The following is a 21282-nucleotide window of genomic DNA, read 5'->3' on the forward strand; positions in this document are numbered from 1 at the left end:
CTTATACTCAAGTCAATAAACTTACCCTGTTTTCTGTGGCAAAATTAGGTGCCTCGGCTTATACTTGGGTCAGCTTATACTAGAGTATATACGGTAATTGTGGAAGTTATTATTCCAAGATCTATTGATTACAATGAACTTTGTTTGTAGGAAAACCCCTATAAGGGAACGTTCAACTTGAATATGTATATCTGAATCAACGGTCTCAGGATGGAGTGAGTCCCAAATCCTAAGGCTAGGGTCACATTGCGTTAGCGCAACCCGCTAGCGCTAAACGGATTGCACTAACACAATGTTTTTAACGGGGCCGCGTCCCGGGGTCGCGGTAACGTCCCCGCTCTCGCAGATCCCCGATCTGCAAGAGCGGGGAACGGACCGCGGGCGCGCCTCGGACGCTGCAAGCAGCGTCCGCGGCGCGCCAGGAAACACCGGCGCGTCGCTAGCGCGTGCTGAACATGGCACGTGCTAGTGCTGCGCGTTCCCATTGCCGTGAATGGGCGCGCTAACGGACGCGTTGCACGACGTTAATTTCGCCGTGCAACGCTGTCCGTTAGCGCGTTCCCATTAACGCAATGGGAACCTAGCAATTCTGCCTCAGAAGAGCATCCCTGGGCCTCTACCTTTACACACATGACTTTTTCTCTTCCTGCTTTTTGTTCCAGCGAGCATCTTACAGCTCTGAGAGCAATCTTTTCTGTTACAGTGAATCTGTCAGTAGGTTTCTACCATCTAATCTGAGAATTACCAACCAAGAAAAATATGCCTCACTGAAGTCTCATAAAACCTAGCTTGTATTGAAATAATGAAAATAAATAAACACTGGAGATTAAAAAAAAAATTCACACAATGGAGGATGACATGTATAGAAATAAATGTACACTAAAATGTATGTTGCTTGGTAACAGAATGTGTTGCTGTGCAATTGTACTGTATATGGAATACATGTGCACAGGAAAGCATATTCTGTGACCAAGCAACATACATTTTAGTGGATGCTTATTTCTATACTAGATGGTGGCCTGATTCTAACGCATCGGGTATTCTAGAATATGCATACTGTATGTATGTACGTCGCGCTGTGAGTGGGGGTTAAATTCCGCGCAAATATCGCTGATTGGTCGCTCCCGGCTGGCTGATCAGCGAAGCCATGAAATGACCAAAGAGGTGACCCCTGACGAAGCCGCCGGATGGTGGCGACACGCGTTGGGTATCCGCGTTTGCATTTCATGGCAGTTGATGTCGCTGGACATAGCGAAGGGATGTTTGCTTGAGGCGGATATGGTGCCTCAATATCCCCTTCCCTAGTTCTTATACTTATTGGGGTGTGTGGAGTATTCTTTATTAACTGCTATTTACAGCTTAGTAAGCAGTTCTGTTTTTCTATTATGTGTTGTATGATGGTCTCATATTGACAGTCCATCACACCATTGTTATATTTTTGTGTTCTCACACTATGTGGAATTATTGGCATACGCCTTTAGCTACACAGCCACGGTATTTACAAGCTACCATATATTCAACTCCCTTATAGGTATATTGGCTGTCTCTATATATTACCATATATACTCGAGTATAAGCCGACCCGAGTATAAGCCGACCCCCCTCCCTAATTTTGCGAGACCGCTAGGTCATCTGGGTAATTTCGCAATGCATCTCTGAGAACGGAAGCTGGTGTTACCTTTTTTATCTCAAGTGTTTTTAATATTCATTATTTCAGTAAAAGCTATGTTTTATGAGACGTCAGTGCACCATATTTATTTTTGTTGGAAATTATTATCGGGTGTGTCGCAGGTAAAATATTTTCTATACTAATATGCTGAGTTGTGTTGCTCTTTATCATCTAATGTGAGAGCAGCATGTTGTAGAGACAGAGACTCTGATTCCAGTAATGTGGCCCTTACTTGGCTCCTTGCAGTAGTATTGATGATCTCCTGCTGACACAACAGTAATTTTATCACTAAAGGACTAGAAACCTACTTCATTTAGTCTAACCCCACCACTAATTTCTGCCTATTCGGTGTACACAGAGCTGCCAATCAGTGCGGTTATTCAGGGCTCAGCATTTAGAGAACTGCTAGATCTGCAGCAGAGAAAACAGGGATTTTATCAAAACTGCAGTAAGCTTCCCAGTAAGTGACACATCACTGGAATCAGGGTCTCTGCCCCTACATCATAGTGCTCTCAGATTACATAATAAAAACCTGGTAACAAGTTTCCTTTCATATTCTAGTAAGGAGTATTTCCATACATTGATTTCTCCACATGGAAGGAAGAAGCTGTTCCTCATAACTTGTGGATTGATGTGCATTTAAATGCTGAGATCTTGTCCAATTTGGAGAACGGAGCTCCAATGACCTGACACAATTGAGAGGTTTCCACTCCCCTGTGGGACTCCTGGAGAGAGGCGAAGGCTGTACCCGGCAGTGCTATAGAAAGTATACGGAGCAGAGGCACGCATGATCATCCACAGCTCCGTTATGGTGGGATTAGTTCGGAGGTCACTTGTGAGGACTGGGGCAATTCTGACATGGTTATTACCTACCCTGCCTGGGTGATGACTGTATATGTTCTCAATAACTTGGCAGAGCAAAAATTCTTTGTAACTTGGTGTTATGTACCATGCATTGTGGAGAGCTGGGCATAGGTGTTATGTACCAGGCATTGTGGAGAGCTGGGCATAGGTGTTATGTACCAGGCATTGTGGACTCTGTTCACTATCCTGCTGTTTTCTCTCCTTAGATCGCAGAGACTTACTTCCAGGAAGAAGACTGTATCCTTCTTACTTTTAAATACTTTATATAAAATCTAGTACATTGGTGACTTAGAGTTTAGGCAAATCCCAATATCCCGGTAGCAAGTACACCTAGATATTTGTGGCTTGTGCGCAACATTTTTGGGCAAATTACTATTGATGTTTGTGTATAATTCTACTTATGGCCACTGCAGGTGAATCCAAAAAGGCAAGCTGACCCCTAGGTAGACTTTTTTTTTCTTTACTTAAATTCATATATTTAGAGCTAGAAATATTTTTTTCATTTGGGTTTTGTTAAACATGTTGCACCATTTTAGATTCCTAGGTTCTTTGATTGCCTGTATATTCAATGTTGATGTGGTCTATGGTGATAAACCAGCTGAGAGCAGGTCAGGAAAGATGGAGAACAGCTACAAGCTCCCTGACTGATAAGAGCAAGTCCCCAAAGATGTTCATACATGGAGCATGTGCCAGCTACTGTACAGCAGAAGCAGCTGGCCACTGGAGGGCGCTCTAATGCCATGATGGACAGCCATAAGACACTGAATGAGTTCATCTGGAGCCTGTGCCTTGGGGTGGGTTTGGGGTCCCAGGAATCAACAGGTTATTACTTGCTGAGTTGGGACAACCACTTTAACAACCAATTGTAGACTTAAGCAATGTTGTGATTCCAGTTCTGTGTTCTATTAGTTTGAGCCCTAGTATTTAGGACATGTTATATAACGCTTTAATGCGGCCCATAATTATCGTTGCAAGGAAATGATTCTTGACTGCTCAATCAGATGAAAAAGCAATGCAATTCATCCAGCTGGAACGAGTCTATCACGAGCAGTTACTGGCCAATCTGTCTGCTATCCAGGAGCAGTGGGGTGAGTAATGAGGACTCAGTTCATCTAGTTCTGTGCCAAATGGATGCCGCTCACATGCTACTTATGGAACAAATGCCATTTTGTTTGAATTCCACTTTTTCTTCTGTTTTCTGGATGTTTTCTGGATGCTCAGACCCTGACGTTATATCCACAGACGTGTGTCAACCATAAACTGCATAAATCAAAAGTATAGAAGTGGGATTATTTCAGTTTGACAGCTGATTCATGCTGCCAATCCGTGGCCGGGTGTATCAGGCGCTGGCGGTATGATCTCAGCCAGGTATGTCAGAGAAGAACAACCATTAATAGTTGCTGGGGACCACACCGCACTGGAGACTAGTCGGACAGGCAGCTCCCCGGCGGCTCTTCGTGCCCGCAGAGCGAGAGTGACAGGCCTCTCCTTATATGCACACGTAGGCAGAGGCTCGGCAATCCACAGCGGTGGGCGGGAGAAGCCACGGGGACTCGCTGTCCGACTAGTCTCGTCCCTGGCGGCATTCAAAGGGAACCTGTCACCTGAATTTGGCGGGACCGGTTTTGGGTCATATGGGCGGAGTTTTCGGGTGTTTGATTCACCCTTTCCTTACCCGCTGGCTGCATGATGGCCGCAATATTGGATTGAAGTTCATTCTCTGTCCTCCATAGTACATGCCTGCGCAAGGTAAGATTGCTTTGCGCAGGCGTGTACTATGGAGGACAGAGAATGAACTTCAATCCAATATTGCAGCCAGCGGGTAAGGAAAGGGTGAATCAAACACCCGAAAACTCCGCCTCCATGGCTGAAAATTGTTCCCTCCAAATTCAGGTGACAGAGTCCCTTTAAAGCATGTTTTTCTCTAAAATGCAGCAGTGTTTTGGAGTCAAACATACATGGCTGACATGGAACAGCCAGTGCCTGAGGCATGCTGCCTGTGGATTGGGCAGCATGTACCAGCAGGCAGGGAGCGCCTGCACTGCAGCATGATCACATGCATAATATGCATTTAATTGTTATTTGCCAGTATACATTTATTCTGAAAAATACTGCGCTACTGCGCAGGCGCTGCCGCCATCTTGATGAAAAGAATGAAACCATTAGTTTTCCTTCTTGCATCTGGATAGAAAGAAGATGTCGTTGGTCATTTATGCCAGTTTCTTCAGGAGGCTTTATTGTACATCATGATAATGGAAAATTCCTCTAGCATAGTAACTTATGTTAGTTGCATATTGTTGACAGATTATATATATATATATATATATATATATATATATATATATATATATATATATACAGTATATATCTATCTCAACAATATGCAATTAACATGAGCTTGAATAGCTGAAAAGTCTTGAACGTTGATCCTAAAACAGAAGGATCAATAGCTAATAACAGTAACAACACTGTGTTGCTGGAATTACTTTATATAGAGATGGAGACCTATTAGGAGAGAAAACACATTCTTGGGTCATAATATATCCATTTTTATATTGGTCCAACATGTCGAATCCAAGTATTAGATATCTTATTTATGCCTATAGACTCTAGGGCCTGGAGAGTAACAAAGGATGAATTACAAAAATGCCATATCGTATGAAAGTAAACTGTGTTTTCATAGGGTATTATTGAGTTGACCAACTCAATCCGGGATCTCAGGGTTGGGGAGAAATTGTCCATCCATCCCAGGACTATTAACTTTTGTGCCAAAAATGGCATTTCACGTAGAAATATTTTAATATAGTGGTTCCAGGTATCGTTTTCCAAGACACCAAATGAACAGATTAAAGGTACGTTCACACTGGGCGTTTTAGCTGTGTTTTTTTTTTTCTGCAGAAAAACCTGATTTCTTGGCAGGAAAGAAGCTGTGGCAAAAACACATGTTTTGATGCGTTTTTGTTGCGGTTTTGTTGCATTTTTTTTCATGCGTTTTTGGGGCTAACTTGTTGAGGGATATTGGTTTTTTTTTTTGTTTTTGTTTTTTTTACAGGAGAACGACGGCTTCGGTGGAATTAGGCGAGGTCATAAGAATGGTTTAATTGAGATTATTAAAGGGGTCTGTGTCATTTTTTTTTTCAATTAAAGGACTTTGTTCTTGGTGTCTGTGTTTTCTTACAATGTGACTATAGGGTTAGTAATTGGGGCGTCTTATTGATGCCTCTCTATTACTTACCTCAGGGCTTGATGTGCCAGAATTGGCACATCTAATAGATGCGCCTTTTCTGGGCAGCTGCGGACTGCTATTTTTAAACTGGGGGGTGCAATATCCATGGCCCCTTACCAGCCTGAGAATACCAGCCCCCTGCTGTCTGTTTTAGCAAGGCTGGTTGTCAAAAATGAGGGGGACCCCACATCATTTTTTTTAAGTTATTTATTTTAAATTTTTATTTAAATAATTAAAAAATACGGTGTGGGGACCCCTCCATTCTTGATAACTAGCCTTGCTGAAGCTGACAGCTGAGAGTTGCAGCCCCCAGCTGGTTATCAAAAATAGGGGGGAACTCATGCAGGTTTTTTTTTTAATTATTTATTTACAGCACAGGAGCGGCTGATGAATACTCCAATCATACGCTGCTGCTCTCACTGTTATTAGCGGCCGAAGGTGTCGAATGATGGGAGCAGTAGTCCCATCAGCTGACACCAGTGATCGGAGGTACACTGTATACCTCCTATCACAGCCGAGCCCTCAAAAGACAGCGTGGGAACCTCGGCTCTCTGACCGGTGGGGATGGTTTCACCTCCGATCAGAAGCGTTGTTTGCCGCTCTGTCATTCACATGACAGCGCAGCAAACACTGTATTGTCAGGCCCTGCATTCATGTGAATGGGATTCAGGTCCGCTGTGCTGGATGACGGGCTGTATGGGCGCATCATGCAGCCTGCCATCTAGAGGTAGCAGAGCTGAGAGTGATGTCACATTCTGCTGTTCTTGACTTTTCTGCAGCAAATACGCTGCAAAAAAAGTCAACTTGCATATTTGCAGCGTTTTTTCACCATCCATTCAAATCAATAGGTGAAAAACACTGCAAAAAAGCTGAAAGAAGTGGCATGCTCTATGTAAAAAAAACGCTGCAAAGCACAAAATCCAGATGACAAAAAAAAAAAACACTGTGTGCATGAGATTTCTGAAATCTCATAGGTTTGCTGGTACTTTAAAAAACAGCTGAAAATTAGCATAAAAAAGCTGCAGAAAACGCTCAGTGTGAACTTACTCTAAAGGGTAAAAGGCAGTCGGGATAGATATCAGGGATGTCAAAAAGAAGATTACTTCCTGCCAGTAAGATAAAATGGTTGGGGAGTTTCACATCATATGTATGAAATTAGCATCTGGTGCATGGCTTCTTGGGTATTCTGAAGTTGGAGACCGTCCTATTCGAAGTAACCTAACAGGGGTGAGATATGTTTGCTGAATTATCTAGAGTTGGATGATTTTATTAGCTGAGGGGGAGACCTGAGTCGGGGGTTCCAACATCTCTTAACTTGCTTCCAGACCTGGCGCGCTAATCTGAGAAGAGGCTGCAGCTTAGGTATATTGGGTTTATCCTCTTTCAAGAAACCCAGCAGACATGTGGACTTGCCGCCTGTGCTAGGTGGCTTTCTGGAGAGTCAGGCATCCGTTTGCTGATTGCCTTGAGTTGCCGACCTGTCTCAAGGTCAAGTCCTCCTGTTCCTCTCCTTCCTCGTCCATTTACATTTGGGCTTGGCAGTGGTCCGTGCCTTTTGGTTGCTGAGATGTTGTTATTATTAGAGATGAGCGAGCAACTCAAACCGAGCAATTCCTAATACTCACACGCTCGTTTCAAGTAATGGCAGTCAATGGGAAAGCAAAGCTTTTTTTCCGGCTGACACTACGAAGTGGTCTAGGGGCAGTTAAAATGTTCAAATGGATGTGGAAAGTGCTGAATGAATGGAGAACAGTATGGAGAAGACCCCTGGAAGCATGTCTGACTCCCAGATTGCTGATGAGAACAATGGGGTCACATTTTTACCCCATTTAAAGACTGACAGTAAAACATTCCAAACCAACAAGAAATTGCATTTTACAGGAAAAAAATGTTAAGATACATTTTTTCCAGTATAATGACTTGTAATTAAGGCAACATTTTTATATATATATATATATATATATATATATATATATATATATATATATATATATATATATATATATATATATATATATATATTTCTTTTTAAATCCTTTTAAGTAAACCAAAATTAATTTTTTATTAAAAATAAAGTATGAAATTTCAGTGTAATTTGTGAAGGAAGTAAGAACTGCCAAAAATAAGGGACTCGGATACACACTGTGTTAGACATAAAGGAGAGCCTCATACACATTCTGTTAAAGCTGTCATGTATTGGTCCAGCTCCTAGATTCATAAAGGCTCTGTACCAAGCAAATGTACTTCAGACTGCAGAATAGTCCATGGGTGAGCAATATAATACAGATAAGGGTATATGCACACGTTGAGTAAAATTTCTGCCCCATTCCTGCATCTCTTGGCAGGAAAAACACAGCTGCAAAAATGTGCGTTTTTGGTGCATTTTTGCCTGCATTTTTGTTGGTTTAATTTAAGTCAGTGGTGAAAAACACAGGGCAAAATGTACGTAGAATTGACATGCTGCAGATTATTTTCTGCATCAAATCTGCAAGTCAAAAATACGCAAGGTGCGCATGACACTACAGGTTTCTCATTCACTTTGCTGGCATCCGGTTTTGCTTCAGGTTTTGTCACAAATCTGCGCAGTAAAAGTTTAAACACCAAAATATATCTTGGGTTTAGGCAATAGCGGAAATTGATTTCCATTTGCCTTACTCCTTTTGTAATTGCTAGGATGTCTCTTGAAACCAAGTTTATTTTTAATAAAAGAAAAAAATTGGTCACCTGCAGCAATCAAAGTGTTGTTTGGGAGGTTACTCCACCGTAACGTAACAGAACCTAAACATGTATGGATGACAATCAAATTCAATCCAGAACATTTTTTAAAGCTTTTTTTCAGTTTTAGGTATCGCAGCAATGTTCACAGACCACGCTACACTGTATTGCTGAGAAATGGAGGCCTACACATTTTTTAAAAGCTTTTTCTCAGTTTTAAGGCCCCTTCACATTAAGCGACGCTGCAGCGATACCGACAACGATCCGAATCGCTGCAGCGTCGCTGTTTGGTCGCTGGAGAGCTGTCACACAGACCGCTCTCCAGCGACCAACGATGCCGGTAACCAGGGTAAACATCGGGTAACTAAGCGCAGGGCCGCGCTTAGTAACCCGATGTTTACCCTGGTTACCATGCTAAAAGTAAAAAAAACAAACAGTACATATTTACCTACAGCCGTCTGTCCTCCAGCGCTGCGCTCTGCTTCTCTGCTCTCCTCCTGTACTGTCTGGGAGCCGGAAAGCAGAGAGGTGACGTCACCGCTCTGCTTTCCGGCTCACAGCCAGTACAGGAGGAGTGCAGAGTGCAGCGCTGGAGGACAGACAGCTGTAGGTAAGTATGTACTGTTTGTTTTTTTTTACTTTTAGCATGGTAACCAGGGTAAACATCGGGTTACTAAGCGCGGCCCTGCGCTTAGTTACCCGATGTTTACCCTGGTTACCAGTGAAGACATCGCTGGATCGGTGTCACACACGCCGATCCAGCGATGCCTCCAGGGAGTCCAGCGACGAAATAAAGTTCTGGACTTTATTCAGCGACCAACGATCTCCCAGCAGGGGCCTGATCGTTGGTCGCTGTCACACATAACGATTTCATTAACGATATCGTTGCTACGTCACAAATAGCAACGATATCGTTAACAATATCGTTATGTGTGAAGGTACCTTTAGAGATCACAGAAATGTTAACAAGGTGATGTGATTCCACAAGGACAGGGTCCTATCCCCTCTGCACCAGTCTCATTGTTAATTTGTTTACTGTAAACGTTATCTATAACTCTGTACGTAACCCCTTTCTCATGTACAGCACCATGGAATTAATGGTGCTATATAAATAAATAAATAATAATAAGTATCTGACAGTTGGATTTCTACTGATCCTTTTGTTCTCAGGAAGATAATTTGCGGTATTTACATTACATGATCATGGCTGTTAAATGACTGCCGATCAGATACATGTACGCCTATTGGCCATGGGTTAATGGCATGTTTAGACAGGTCAGCCACACTTCCCATGCGCATCAAATGATCATTAATACAATCGTTCTGTGTTCATAGATTATTATTGTTTTCTGCAGCACATATACTATTTACACAAAATCATGTGCTGCCGAAATCTATTTTTCAACAAACATTTTGGTGGTTCATCAACGTGTGAGTGGAAGCCCATATACAAAGGCCAGTTATCGCATTGGGGGTCAGGAGAGCGCTTTTTGGTGGACCACTGATGTATATAGCCAGCCTTATACATAGATTGCTTTAAGTTCTCAACGAGGTGGGAATGATAAGCTGGAGGAGGTACTCCATGACTAGACCTACTAATGATTCAGGAGGGGCCATATAAGTGGTGAGGGCTTGTTTGATACGCCTGAGCCACATTTATTTGCCTAAAAATGGCTGACTATAATGTACCATACAGTTTTCAGTAATTTGCTGGCTTTCTACTGCCTTCTTGCATAATTTGCTGGTGATCCACATTCCTTCTTGTTTTATTTGCCTGAAAATAGTTTGGATGAGATGGAAACTAAATGTTGTTTATGTCCACTTTTCTGACGTTCTTATATAACTATCTATATCTTTATCCATACAGAAACAAAATGGAAGGCAACCAAATCTGCATCCCAGCCCTCATTCCAAAACTCTGAGAAAGGTCTTAGCTGCCAAGAGCTCGAAATGCTATCTAACATATGTGGATCTCATCAAGAGTAAGTTCTTATTTGCACACCATTTACATATATACTTTGCCTTATCCGTTAATGTTAATTTTCCAATATATTGCCTAAAACTGTCAAAGTTGTTCAGCTTCCAAAACTATTTTTCATATGGTAGGGATGTTAGTAAACGAGAACATTGACCACCAAACATCTGACATGTATGTAAATCCTGTCGAAGTCTTTAACACATTTTACCACATAAATGAGTATATTTAGCCAGGCCAGAGTCTTTTTGTCAACAGGAAAAGCCCTCCATGTACAGACAGCTGTTGTGGAGTTCTTGCTCCTTGCCTAGAGATCTTGGGTTTACGATATCTTCTCTTGCAGACCTCTAAGCTAGCGTCAGGAGACTTGTAGGCCCTTGTGGAAACTGCTGTATAAAGAGGGAGCTTGTCAGTCAGTGAGTAGGTCTGCCATGTCAGTCGTCAGCCCGGTATTCTTCTCACAAGGCCGTATCATTGTGTGTTACACCACATTGTGGAAATGCCTATATAATGGTCATTATGCAATAGTAAATCTAGGATCACAGCAGGAAGGCGCAGCTGTCCCCCGGGAGCTGGCATTCTCCGCTGCAAAGTAGTATTCAGTGCTGGACAAGTTCCTTTCTAATATTAGATAGGAAATGGAGAGCTTGTAACATTTGTGCCACTTTCTGTGCAGCACTAGAAGTGGAGGTTAGAAGATCCAGTCTGATTGTCTTTCATTTCTTCTTCACAGCCCTCCGGCCTCGAAATGGGAGGTAAGTGTATATAGTCCATTACATGCTGCTGGCCGGTCACCGCCGTAATGTACGCGACTTGCACCAGAGGTTTTATAACTTTATTTTTACTTTGTTGCTTTCATTGATGTCTGTCTTAGCTATCTATCTCTGAGAAAATTGAAAACCTGCATCAGTTAAAGGGATCTGATGGATACGGAGTAGATGGCGAGTGTGCAGGTATGTATTTTTCACTATCTCTTGAGTGTATTAAGTTGTGTTTTTCACTTGTATAAGCCTACTCTATATTACCATTTATGTGTTACTTGATAAAAGAAGTCTTATTAATACCCAAATTAAAGCATAACCATTGTTTTAATGTTTATTTCATAAATCAATGGAACACATGAAAATATTACATCTGCTTCATTCCCCTCCTGGTCTGATCATTCAGTTTCAAAATTCAATTCTCAATTCATAGGTAAAACTTGTTTTTAGTGAATGCAGATTTTCCCATTTCTAAGAAAGGAGATGGCAGCAGATGCTCATAAAGTTGTATGGAGAACTGTAGCGGTCATTTCAGGAGAAGTTACAGCAGAATGTCCCATCACACTAAACTCTCCATACTACTACTAGCATGCATGGCAGATCACAGTCACTCTGTCGCACCATTATAGCCTATAGCCTGTGCGGAGTTCGGATACAAGCCCTGACGGGGCTAACTAACAGATGCCTGAACACAATGTGAAAGCACCCTTGTAGAAACAGGGCTTACTACTATGGCCCGCACCAATTTCAAGAACAGGCCCCATCTTGCATTGCTAGGAATGGAGAAATGACTGCATGGGGGTTGCAAATTGCCTCTGTAGAGAGAAAGAGGACTTGAGCTTCACCTATTGGAAACAGCAATCCTTTAACGTCAAAGCCAAGATCTCGGTTTGCAGACAGTGTTTTGGGGTTTTGCCCCTCTTCAGTGCAAAGTATGAGATCTGATTTAACTAGGTGAGAGGCTTTTATTTAATTTCACACAGGAGCATGCATGGTGTAGACAAAATCAGATCTCATAGCAAAGTATGTGGCGATATCTCAATCTGAATTGTACCTACTTCAGGTAAGATTCTCTGCTTCAATGCTCATTCACACTCATTGCTCATGCGAGCGAACCTGACGATTATGCGAATGTCCCTCCGCTCAAACTCTGATAGGGTTTGAGCCTACTGGCATCGTACTGTGAACCCCCTTCCCGTACTCTTTCTTTTTTCTTTTTACCTACCTCCCCCCAATGTGAAGGAGGAGAGGCAGAGATGTGTATGGCGTCTGTGAAGAGAGTGGGCATGCTACAGGGACAGGAGAGAGATGATGTTTGATCTGCCCCTGTGGCGTTTTAACACTAGATTTAATTCCTTCATTGTTTAAATAAATTACCTATTTTTGGCATTGTTGAAACTGTAATGACAAGAACTATTAAACCAGTGTGTCACTTACCTATCATGTTGAATGCCGTAAAAAATAACTTAAAAAAATGCCGTTTTTGTGGTCATTTCGCTTGCGAAAAAAAATTAATAAAAAACAATCGATACTACCTGTAAAGCAATGTGCAATTAATAACACTATATAAGGGAGTAATATAAATTAATAAATAAAGAAGGCTTGAATCCAAACAATACACCAACTAAAACTATAGTTCGGCCCACAAAAGAAAAAACAACACCACTCAGCGACCATATTAAAAAGATATTGCTCTTAAAATATGGTAACACTTTATTTTTTCTTGTATTGTGATAAAGTACAAATAAACTATGCATATTTGTTATTCCCAAGTCCTTAGTGACTCAAATTATAAAAAAAAGGATGCCATTTACCCACCCAGTACACACCATAAAAGAAAAGAATAATAAAAGGAAATCAAGAATTGCAGTTTTATAATCATTTTGGCTAGAGAATATCAAAATGTCTAACAAACCCCAAAATAATATACATAGACAATAAATACTACAATTCATTATGCAAAAAATGTTTCCATAAAGCAGTGACACATAAAAATATTGAAAAATTAGATATTCATAAAAAAAAAGTAATAACTTCTCAATAAATCATACATATTCAGTATCACTGTGTCCACAATGAACAAAACTATAAAATAAGCAGGCTATTTATTTATATGCTGCAATACTCTATATAAGGCAGCGACTTTCATGCCAGCACGGTAGCGAGGCAGTGTCCCAGGTGAGTTCAAAAACAAATTTTTCATTTTCCAAACTTTACAAATTAAAGTTCCAATACTTCATCATCTGAATCGCATCTGGGTCCATTCATATATAGTCTGTTGGCATAGGCGACTGCACCACAGTAGGAATCCTGGGTGCGGTGACTGCTTTACCCCCGAGTCTCTGACTCTGGTCTGTGTTCAATCTTGCACAGACAGGCATTCACCGAACCTTCTGCTCTGCTGCACCTGAACACAGCTGACACAGCCAACCCTTACCTGTGCCATTAAATGTGAGTCGTACTCATGGGCCACGTGCAAAACCCGGACCAGAGGGAGAGATCCATCCCACTACCTTCCTACAGATCTCTCCAAAAAGAAAATCTCTGGTTTTCCTAAATCTGATTTGGTCAAATAGCTTGACCCAGTCCACATTCATTTTTATTTTGCATTGTAGCCACATCTGTGGCTGTATTTGTAACGCTCTCCAGCATGTTAAATGTTTCCATACACGTCCTGGGGGACACCTAACGACCCTTTATATGACTCCCATCATTGCCTAAGGCCAGTCTCACACGTCCAGATAATTCCGGTACCGGAGTTATCCGTGTCTGTGTGCTCACGTAGGCCATCCGTGTGATGTCCGTGAATACGTTTTTAGGGTCCGTGTGCTGTACGTGTGTCCGTGTATTGCAACAAGTTTTACAATTTTAACCCTATGACAGGAAAAACGCACACTGATGGCACACGGACAGCATCCGTGTGCGGTACGTGTTTACACGGACCCATTGACGTTAATGGGTCCGTGTGATCCGTGCGCTCCTGCGAACACTGACATGTCTCCGTGTTTTGCAAACGGACACAGGGTCCATGAAAACACACTGACATGTGCAGAGACACATTTATTTTAATGTGTTTACGTGCGTCAGTGTCTCCGGTACGTGAGGAAACTGTCCCCTCACGTACCGGAGCCACTGACGTGTGAAACCGGCCTTACAGCTGGTATTTCAGTAGACATTATAAGCAGTTGAAAAGCCAAAAAAATTTACAATATTTAAAAAAAAATAAATAAATAAAAATATACTCAAATCACCTTTTTCCTCCAATAAAATGAAGAAATTTAAAAAATATAACCATATTTGGTATCACCGTGTCCATAAAAGTCTGGTTTATTAAAATATAAAATTAATTAGCCCATACTGTAGCCTCTGTAAAGAGAAAAAAAAAACGCTAATTGATATCCATATGCTGGTGCAATAACAAACTCTGCTTTTTCAACTGAACTTTTTTTTTTTTTTTTTTTTTTTTTACAATCTTCTGAATTTTATTTCACTACTTACATTTTTTTTCTACTTAAATTTTGTATCGTTGTAATTCTACTAAGGCCGGGGTCAGACTTGCGTCTGCAATGCGAGAAACTCACACAAGTCTCTCGCGTCTGCTGCCGGGTATTGATGCGAGAGACTTGTGTGAGTTTCTCGCATTGCACATTCAATTCTGACCCCGGCCTAATTATACTGCTCAGGAGAGTCCGGCTGCCAGGTCATTTTTACCATGCGATAAACACTATAAAAACAAAAAAACACAATGGTGGAATTAACAACATTTAAAAAAAATAAATAAATAAATTCCTGAATTGCTTGTTTTTGTTCATTCTGCCTTCCAAAAAATCAGAATGGAAAGCGATCAAAAAAAATGTCATGTGTCCGAAATTGGTACGAAAAAAAACATCAACTCATCCTGCAAAAAAAGCTCTCAAATGAGTCTGTCGGCAGAAATATGGAAAAATTATAGCTCTCAAAATATGCCAATGCAAAAAACTTGCAATAAAAATTGTTTTTTAGTGTGTGACAGCAGCCCAGCCTAGAAACCCAATATAAATCTGGTATCGCTGTAATTGCACTGATGTGAAGAATAAAGTCGTCTAATCACTTATACTGCACAAGGAACGGCGAAAAAAATACATAAAACCAATTCTTCACCTGTTGTTGATTTTTTTTTTTTTTTTTTTCATTCTGCCTCCCAAAGATCGCAGTAAGGCTCTGCACATATTTATCCTGCACACTATGCTGAGTGCTTACATCGGGATTTCCATGTAAATCTCAGAAATGTGTGATTCAGACAGAACCCACGTCAGAAGATTCCCTGTAATAAGGCAGATGGAGGCACTGTGGACGCAGTCTGACCTTTGATTCGGTGGTGTCTTTGCTCTTTAGGTGTGCATAAAAGTGCAGTCCGCCACAGTTTTGTGCACTTCTGAAAATAAGGACACCGCTGAACAGAGGCCGGACAGTGACCAGAGTAACTCTGCTGCCTCATTATAGTGAATGGATCCCTTGGGGGTTTCATCTGAATCAGGTCACTAGAAGATTTACAGGAGCTTCTCACTAAATAAGAATATCATCAAAAAGTTAATGTCACAGTCAGCCGCAGATGCGGCCCAGCCCATAGACGCCCCCAAGCCGACCAAACTCAGAAGGCGTGGGGCGCGCGTCCCCCGGGGATGCAATACGAACCCTTTAAACCGCAGAGGAGGACCCGGCCTACCAAACTAGGGGAAGGCAGAGACCGGGGTTCTGTGGCAGCTGAGCATGTGGACAAGGAAAGAGACACGTAGGACTTGATTACACCGATACTTCAGGTAAAGAAAGTAAAGTTTACTAAAGTAAAGTCACACAGTACATAAACAAAACATGACGATGTCAGGCTCCCGATTCCACACCTCAGAAGGGTACCACCCAGTGGACCCCAAGGCACCAACGGATCACCGAGGCACAGATAGGTGGGACATCAGGGTACAGGCAAGACATCCGGATACAAACAGGACATCAGGACACAGTCAGGATACAGGAATACTGGACAGACATCTGGAACACTGGCGTGGCAGCCCAGGTCATCAGCTGGGACACTGGCGTGGCAGCCCAGGTCATCAGGTTACATCAGGACATCAGGGATACCGGATAGACATCTGGGACACTGAAGTGGCAGCCCAGGTCGTCGGCTAGGACACTGGCGTGGCAGCCCAGGGAATCAGTTACATCAGGATATCGGACACAGGGACATCAGGACATCATGGAACAGACAGGATATCAGGACATCAGGGTCCATGAGGTCATCAAGACACAGGCAGGACATCAGGATACAGACAGGACATATGGACCCTGGTCACTGGCAGACATCAGACAGGAGTCGTTCGGTTCCGGACATCCGACACGACCTACAGGCACCACCAGAGTCATCAGGCTCCAAGCTCCAGTTAGCGGTAATCAGGTTCCAGACTGCGGTCATTGGGCTCCGGGCATCGGACCTAGAAAGGAACTCAAGTGTGATGGTGCAAGCACTGTCGTACTGGACGTGAGCCAGACGGGGTTAACACCGCATGGTAGTCAGATCACAGAGTAGTAGATGCTCAGCAGAAACACCGGTTTCAAGAGACTCAAAGTCACTGGGAATGAGGCTCCAGATGCAGGGGGATTCCAGGACATAATCACAGCAGACACAGTTCAAGTAGGTTCAGGTACAGGACAGGTACAGGATCAAGGATTCGGGCCTGGATATACCGCCTCCAGAACAGGACAAAACAGGAATCAAGGCAAGGACTTTGGTACCAAAACATAGACAGGAGAGGTGCAAAAACATAAACACACATAGCAAAGTTCCGGAGCTTTGTGAGTAGCTCAGGCCCTGCCCATAGGGCAGGGGAACCTTATATATGAGCTGCCCCTCAGCAATTGGCTGGGGACAGCATTTGAAGTACACACCCTCAACCTGATAAAAGCAGGGGAGGTGTGGCCGCGCACGCCCTCAGCAAAAACAGAAACCATTACAGCACCAACAGTACAGGATCTGAGGCTCAGGGCACCTGACTGAAACTGCTTGCACTGAGCCACTTGGAAAGTCATGCACCAGCTGCAAATGACCTCACAACCCGCGGACAGCTTCACAGTAGCAACCAGGGACCGCACATGAGGAAAGTATGCAGCAGGGCAAATACCTCAACACCCATGTACAACTGCGCAGCAGAGCAGGGAACTGAGAAGGCTCCATTCAGGTAACAGCCAACAGTATCCCAGCTCAAATTAGGGGGAAAAGAGTAAAGGGTTAAAGCAAACCTATGCATTGTCACGCCGAAAACCAAATACAGACAGAACGGCATCACAGTTAATTTATTTCAGTTCTTCAATACAAAAAGTGAAACTCGTATATTATATAGTCATTAAAGTGTGATCTATTTTAAGTATTTATTTCTCTTAATGTTGATGATTATGGCTTACAGCCAATGAAAACCCAAAAGTCAATATCTCAGCTACCGTATATACTCGAGTATAAGCCGAGATTTTCAGCCCAAATTTTTGGGCTGAAAGTGCCCCTCTCGGCTTATACTCGAGTCATGATCGGCGGTGGGGTCGGCGGGTGAGGGGGAGAGAGGACTGCCGCATACTCACGTAGTCCCAGCGCTCCTGGCGCTCCCCCTACCCGTCCCATGGTCTTCGGTGCCGCAGCTCTTCCCCTGTTCAGCGGTCACGTGGGACCGCTCATTAAAGTTATGAATATGGACTCCACTCCCATAGAGGTGGAGCCGCATATTCATTCCTCTAATGAGCGGTAACGGTGACCGCTGACAGAGGAAGAGGCTGCGGCACCCGGAGACCAGCTGTCCGGGATAAGGAGCCAGGGACACCGGGAGCAGGTAAGTACAGTACAGACCAAAAGTTTGGACACACCTTCTCATTTAAAGATTTTTCTGTATTTTCATGACCATGAAAATTGTACATTCACAATGAAGGCATCAAAACTATGAATGAACACATGTGGAATTATATTCTTAACAAAAAAGTGTGAAACAACTGAAATTATGTCTTATATTCTAGGTTCTTCAAAGTAGCCACCTTTTGCTTTGATGACTGCTTTGCACGCCCTTGGCATTCTCTTGATGAGCTTCAAGAGGTAGTCGCAAGGAATGGTCTTCCAACAATCTTGAAGGAGTTCCCAGAGATGCTTAGCACTTGTTGGCCCTTTTCCCTTTACTCTGCGGTCCAGCTCACCCCAAACCATCTTGATTGGGTTCAGGTCTGGTGACTGAAGGTCAGGTCATCTGGCGTACCACCCCATCACTCTCCTTCTTGGTCAAATAGCCCTTATACAGCCTGGAGGTGTGTTTGGGGTCATTGTCCTGTTGAAAAATAAATGATGGTCCAACTAAACGCAAACCGGATGGAATAGCATGCCGCTGCAAGATGCTGTGGTAGCCATGCTGATTTAGTATGCCTTCAATTTTGAATAAATCCCCAACAGTGTCACCAGCAAAGCACCCACATACCATCACACCTCCTCCTCCATGCTTCACGGTGGGAACCAGGCATGTAGAGTCCATCCGTTCGCCTTTCTGCATCGCACAAAGACACGGTGGTTGGAACCAAAGATCTCAAATTTGGATTCATCAGACCAAAGCACAGATTTCCACTGGTCTAATGTCTATTCCTTGTGTTCTTTAGCCCAAACTAGTCTCTTCTGCATGTTGCCTGTCTGTTGTGAATTCCGCTCTTGGGCTCCCTCCGGTGGTTGTAAGTGGCACTTTTGTGAGTTCTGCTCTTGGGCTCCCTCTTGTGGTTTCAAGTGGTATGGCTGCTCCTTGGAGTTAGCTGTCATCAGCTGCCTCCACTTATCGTCTCTTCTGCTCGGCTATTTAGGCCTGGCTGTTCCTTCAGCCAGTGCCACTTGTAAATGGTTCCAGTTCAGCAAAGCTAAGTTTTTGCTTGCGCTTTTCTGTTCACAGATTGTGGACTTATCCGTTCAGTGCTTTCTATGTTTGTCCAGCGTTATCAGTATGAATTAATTCTGTCTTGCTGGAAGCTCTGGGAAGCAGATTTACCCTCCACACCTTTAGTCAGGTGTGGAGATTTTTTTGTAAACTCTGCGTGGATTTTTGTAGTGTTTTATACTGACCGCACAGTATTCCATCCTGTCCTATCTATCAAGCTAGACTGGCCTCCTGTTCTCATCCTGGTTTCATTCTGTGTATGTCTTTTTCCTCTCCACTCACAGTCATTATTTGTGGGGGGCTAATCTATCCTTTGGGGATTTTCTCTGAGGCAAGATAGTTTTCCTGCTTCTGTCTTTAGGGGTAGTTAGCTCTTAGGCTGTGACGAGATGCCTAGGGAGAGTTAGGAGCATTCCACGGCTACTTCTAGTGTTGTGTTGAGCTTAGGGACTGCGGTCAGTACAGTTACCACTTCCTTCTGAGCTCGTTCTATGTTGCTCCTAGACCACCGCATCATAACACCTGTCCTTAACAGTAGTTTCCTAGCAGCTATTTTACCATGAAAGCCTGCTGTACAAAGTCTCCTCTTAACAGTTGTTGTAGAAATGTGTCTGCTGCTAGAACTCTGTGTGGCATTGACGTGGTCTCTAATCTAAGCTGCTGTTAACCTGCGATTTCTGAGGCTGGTGACTCGGATAAACATCCTCAGAAGCAGAGGTGACTCTTGGTCTTCCTTTCCTGGGGCGGTCCTCATGTGAGCCAGTTTCTTTGTAGTGCTTCATGGTTTTGGGAATACTTTCAAAGTTTTCCCAATTTTTCGGACTGACTGACCTTAATTTCTTAAAGTAATGATAGCCACTCGTTTTTCTTTGCTTAGCTGCTTTTTTCTTGCCATAATACAAACTCTAACAGTCTATTCAGTAGGACCATCAGCTGTGTATCCAACAGACTTCTGCACAACACAACTGATGGTCCCAACACCATTTACAAGGCAAGAAATCCCACTTATTAAACCTGACAGGGCACACCTGTGAAGTAAAAACCATCAATAGAATGCCAAGAGTGTGCAAAGCAGTCATCAAAGCAAAAGCTGGCTACTTTGAAGAACCTAGAATATGACATAATTTCGGTTGTTTCACACTTGTTTGTTAAGTATATAATTCCACATGTGTTAATTCATAGTTTTGATGCCTTCAGTGTGAATGTACAATTTTCATAGTCATGAAAATACAGAAAAATCTTTAAATGAGAAGGTGTGTCCAAACTTTTGGTCTGTACTGTATGTCATAGTTACCTGTCCACGTTCCACCCGCCGGGCGCCGCTCCGTCTTCCGCGTCCTCTTGCTCTGACTTTTCAGGTCAGAGGGCGCGATGACGTACTACTGTGCGCCGCCCTCTGCCTGAACAGTCAGTGCGGAGAGATGCAGAGACGGGACGCTGAGGAGCTGCAAGCAAGAGAGGTGAGTGTTTTTTTTTTTTTTTATTGCAGCAGCAGCAGCATTCTATATTGCACAGCTTTATGTGGAGCATCTATGGGGCCATAATGAACGGTGCAGAGTATTATATATGGGGCACAGCTTTATGTGGAGCATCTATGGGGCCATACTGAACAGTGCAGAGCATTATATGTGGGACACAGCTTTATGTGGAGCATCTATGGGGCCATACTGAACGGTGCAGAGCATTCTATATGGCACAGTTTTATATGGAGCATCTATGGGGCAATAATCAACGGTGCAGAGCATTATATGTGGCACAGCTTTATATAGAGCATCTTTGGGGCCATAATGAATAGTATGGAGCATCTATTTTTATTTTTGAAATTCACCGGTAGCTGCTGCATTTTCCACCCTAGGCTTATACTCGAGTCAATAAGTTTTCCCAGTTTTTTGTGGCAAAATTAGGGGGGTCGGCTGATACACGAGTATATACGGGTAATTAGAATACTTTATTACACCAGCTTGAAAAATGATTTTAATATCTGAAATGTTGGCCCACTGAAATGTATGCTCAATAAATGCACTCAATACTTGGTCGGGGATTCTTTTGCTTCAATTGCTGCATCAATGCGGCGTGGCATAGAGATGTCAGCCTGTGGTATTGCCGAGATGTTATGGAAGCCCAGGTTGCTTTGATAGCAGCCTTCAGCTCGT

The 21282-nt window shown here is 43.0% G+C and overlaps 1 protein-coding gene across 2 annotated transcripts in view; it reads left to right on the top strand.

The window, feature by feature from the left end:
• The window catches only part of CNST (consortin, connexin sorting protein), a 197113-nt gene that overhangs the window by 68769 nt on the left and 107062 nt on the right, over nucleotides 1-21282 (top strand). For both annotated transcript variants that reach the window (XM_069769232.1, XM_069769231.1), the window contains exons 4-8: nucleotides 2740-2770; nucleotides 3535-3621; nucleotides 10342-10456; nucleotides 11183-11204; nucleotides 11324-11402. In XM_069769232.1, the coding sequence (XP_069625333.1) occupies nucleotides 2740-2770; nucleotides 3535-3621; nucleotides 10342-10456; nucleotides 11183-11204; nucleotides 11324-11402 (334 nt within the window). The remainder of the gene's footprint in view (nucleotides 1-2739; nucleotides 2771-3534; nucleotides 3622-10341; nucleotides 10457-11182; nucleotides 11205-11323; nucleotides 11403-21282) is intronic.

The sequence above is a fragment of the Ranitomeya imitator genome, chromosome 5, assembly GCF_032444005.1.
Source record: "Ranitomeya imitator isolate aRanImi1 chromosome 5, aRanImi1.pri, whole genome shotgun sequence".
In the NCBI taxonomy this organism is placed as follows: domain Eukaryota; kingdom Metazoa; phylum Chordata; class Amphibia; order Anura; family Dendrobatidae; genus Ranitomeya; species Ranitomeya imitator.